Here is a 3,606-nt window from a genome sequence, read left to right as displayed (position 1 = left end):
CAAGAGGGAACCTAGAGCTAGGGGACATGGAGGAAGGCAGAGTCACCAGTGAGTACTATCCAATTTGTCTAGGTGGAGCTGATGAAATGAAATACAGATGGGTTACGTGCAATACTGTAGTGAATAATGGTTATCAAGACGGATTGTGAATGTTGGAAATGCAAGGGTAGATGTTTTGTAGCAAGGAAGAGAGCTATTATTTCTCCAGTCTAGGATCGGAGGTCTCTGGGACCACCAATGGATAAGAGCTGAGAATGGGACCCCACCCAGAGAACCGGGGATGCCTGAGATGGAGACAGAGATGATGACATGGAGGGATGAAGCGGCTGGGGACTCTGGATCCAGAGAGGAAGAGGAACTGTGGGCCAAAGACTGACGGGGGAGAGGGGAGTGTAGAGCATGGGCTTCTAGGATATGCCCTTTGGTCGGAAGACAATGCATAGAGGGGATTGGAACCATGGCAATGTAATGATATATGATGGAATGAATATGGAACTGAGGTTCTCTCATGTAAACTATCATATAATTCACAATAAAACATTAAAAAAAAAAAACAACCTGAAACTCTAGCATGGGTATAAAATGAACCAGCTCAGAAACAAGAAGGGGGAGCTCACTAACATCAAAGAAGAGCCAGGAGTGAAGCACATCCTTTGGATCCTGAATTCCCAGACACTGAACCTCCACGACTCAGGGATAAAAAGCTACGACACTGGAAACAGGGAGGAGGAACAGAAGCAGCAGAATCAAGAGCCAAGAGTGGTGGGCTTCCCAGTGCACAGGGCAAGTAAAACTGAGTGACTTGGGGCAGTAGACTTGTTTATAGAGTGAGTGTGCCCCCTTGCCTCTGGAGGCACATGAACATTCCCTCAACTATGCTGCCCAAACAGTGAACAGAAAACCTGACAGTGGTCACACTTCCACTCGGAAGCAATTGCTGAGTGCCTGAGAACACAACATACAATCATCAAGTAACTATAAATGCCATGACACCATAATGTCTAGGAGAAAACACACACTTTCAGCCTACACAAAGAAACCAGACAGACTGCCTCAAACAAGTGGCCAGAATTTAGAGTCATAAAATATAATACCAGAAATGGTGTACAAACTACTTGATATGGAATTTTTTTTTAAATAGTATGCCTTCAACAGACTGAGGGAAAGATTGTGGAAAGCAAGCAGAAAACAGAAAAACTCAGAATTTAAGAAAACACTACAAGAAGAAACTGAAAAAAGAAATGAAAACTGAAAATCATATAAAAACAGTAAAACCAGAAGATTAGGAACTCAGAAAGGACAAAGTAGAAGTGAATCAATGGAAGGCTGAATTAACTGAGCTTGAGGACAAATCTCTCAAGAGTCAGCTGCCAGAGGAGTCCTGGCGTGGAGCAGTAGGGCAAGTACTGCGCTGCTAGCCACACGTCCATGGTTCAAACCCACCAGCTGCTCCTCAGCTACAAGTCAAAACCAATTCAACAACACTTAACAACAAGAACAACGGGGGAACAATCAGAAAACAGATTTTAAAAACCTGAAGAAAGTCTAGGATTTAGGTCAGACACTATTAACAGAAGCCACTTAGAATTATTCCTAATATGATTAGGATTCTAGAATTAAGTGCCACTGAGTTGGTTCTGACTGATAGCAGCCCTGTATAGGGTTTCCGAGGAGCAGCTAATGAGTTTGAACCACCGACCATGCACAGTTCAAACTGACCTTAACGGTCTAGTGCTTCTCCTACAGCACCACACCAGGAATCCAGAATTCTAGAATAGGAAGAGACAGAAAACAACAAAACCAGAAAATTGTACAAGAATTGTTAGCAGAAAATTTCTCTCGTATCATGAAAGATGAGAAGATAGCCATTCAAGAAGTTAAATGAACTACAATCATGATACACTCCAAATGAAAATCACTAAGACATATAGTCAAATTTTTCAAAACCAAAAACAAAGAAAGAATCCTGAGAACAATTCGAGAAAATCAGTCACCTGCAAAAGGGAACAAGACTAAGCTGTTTTCTTAGCAAAAACCATAAGGGTAAGAAGACAATGGGATGACATAAAACGGAAAGGAAAAAACTTGCCAACCAAGAATCATACACCCAGAAAAACTGTACATCAGATATAATGGTGAAATTACATTTCCAAATAAGCAAAAGAATTTGCAAAAAAATTAGACCAACCTTACAAAAAAAATTTAAAGGGCGTTCTTTGGACAGAGAACCAACAATATGAGACAACAACCTGAGACTAACATACCTGACAATATCATCCAGAATGCAACTCAGATACAGAAATACTCTAAGTAAAACAAACCTACAAAACTGTTCAAAGGGAACCAGTGATACCAGTTTACAAAAAATCATAAAAGGAGGGAATTAAAGTAGTTACAGAACTTCCAAATGAAGAAATAGACTTTAAGAAAAAAAATTAAATAAATCTAACTGTAGCTCTAAAACCAGGGCAAGCCTTAGTCCTAGTCCAAGCCCTACCCCTAACATTAACCCGAGTCCTAACTATAACCCTAACACTAAACAAAGTCCTAGGCCTAGCCGCCATAGCCCTAATCTTAACTCCTACTCCTACCCGCCCACCACCCCCCAAAAAAAACTTCAGTAAAAATTTTCCTCAAACTTTTTGAAGTCTGCTCATATCCAAACCAATAAAAATCTAGAGAAATTATAGGCTGCATCTTCTCATCCTGAGGAAAATCTCTTTTAGGCAATAGTGAAAACTCTTACTGACATACCTTGGATAGTGTCCTCTTTTGAAACTTCAGTTTCATCATCATCATTTAAGCAATAAACTGTTTCTTTTTTAATATCTTCTTTCTTTAGGGTTCTTGCATCCACAACTGTCCAAGTCTTTTTAATGCTCTCCTGTAGAATCTTATTTCCAAAAGAAAAATAAAGGGACAACACAGAAAGCTAGTGATTCTGTTTGATAGATGAAAACCTAATACATAATATACTCTCTGGATCACAACAGAGAAAAATCCAGACCATTTACTCTAGCTACATTGTTTTGTTTCCTCTTACCTATGATGGAAGTCCTGATTCATTTCATAACAGGATACATAGTAAAAGTATCTCTACATTTCACTTACCCTTCAGGTAATCTACAGACAAATTATTTATATACAAGTACTTTCTATAAAAGTAGACATTTAACTCACTCACAGAAGTAAGTTCTCTGAAGAAGGGAGACTACATTTTGTCACCAGTTTTCCAACAGAAAAGGCAGAGTAATCTATCGGTAGTCCTAAATCAATATAGAAACTTGAAAACAAAAAAACAGAAGGGAGGGAAGAAACTGCATGGCTCATTCCTAGAAATACCATTTGAGGCCTTCATGGGACCATCACAAATAAACTGTTTCCAAGGATTTCAGGGATATGCCACGTGTTTTGGAACTTTCTTTTTTTCCTATGTCATCAAATAGGTTCCGACCCATACAGACCAACTGCATTCCAGCGCATTAACCACCATTAGGAGTCCTGGTATGGCACTGTGGGTTAATGCACCAGACTGCAAAGCCATTTGAACTGCAAGGCCGTCAGTTCAAGCTCACCAGCTGCTCCTCAGAAACCCTATACAGGGTC

The 3,606-nt window shown here is 39.9% G+C and overlaps 1 protein-coding gene across 1 annotated transcript in view; it reads right to left on the bottom strand.

The window, feature by feature from the left end:
* XRCC5 (X-ray repair complementing defective repair in Chinese hamster cells 5 (double-strand-break rejoining)) overlaps positions 1-3,606 on the bottom strand; it is a 110,537-nt gene that overhangs the window by 85,720 nt on the left and 21,211 nt on the right. Inside the window, exon 8 of the mRNA XM_006867857.1 lies at positions 2,755-2,893. Within this exon, the coding sequence (XP_006867919.1) occupies positions 2,755-2,893 (139 nt within the window). The remainder of the gene's footprint in view (positions 1-2,754; positions 2,894-3,606) is intronic.

Source organism: Chrysochloris asiatica, unplaced genomic scaffold (assembly GCF_000296735.1).
Source record: "Chrysochloris asiatica unplaced genomic scaffold, ChrAsi1.0 scaffold00110, whole genome shotgun sequence".
NCBI classification, from domain to species: Eukaryota; Metazoa; Chordata; class Mammalia; order Afrosoricida; family Chrysochloridae; genus Chrysochloris; species Chrysochloris asiatica.
This window is presented reverse-complemented; position numbering and strand designations above follow the sequence as displayed.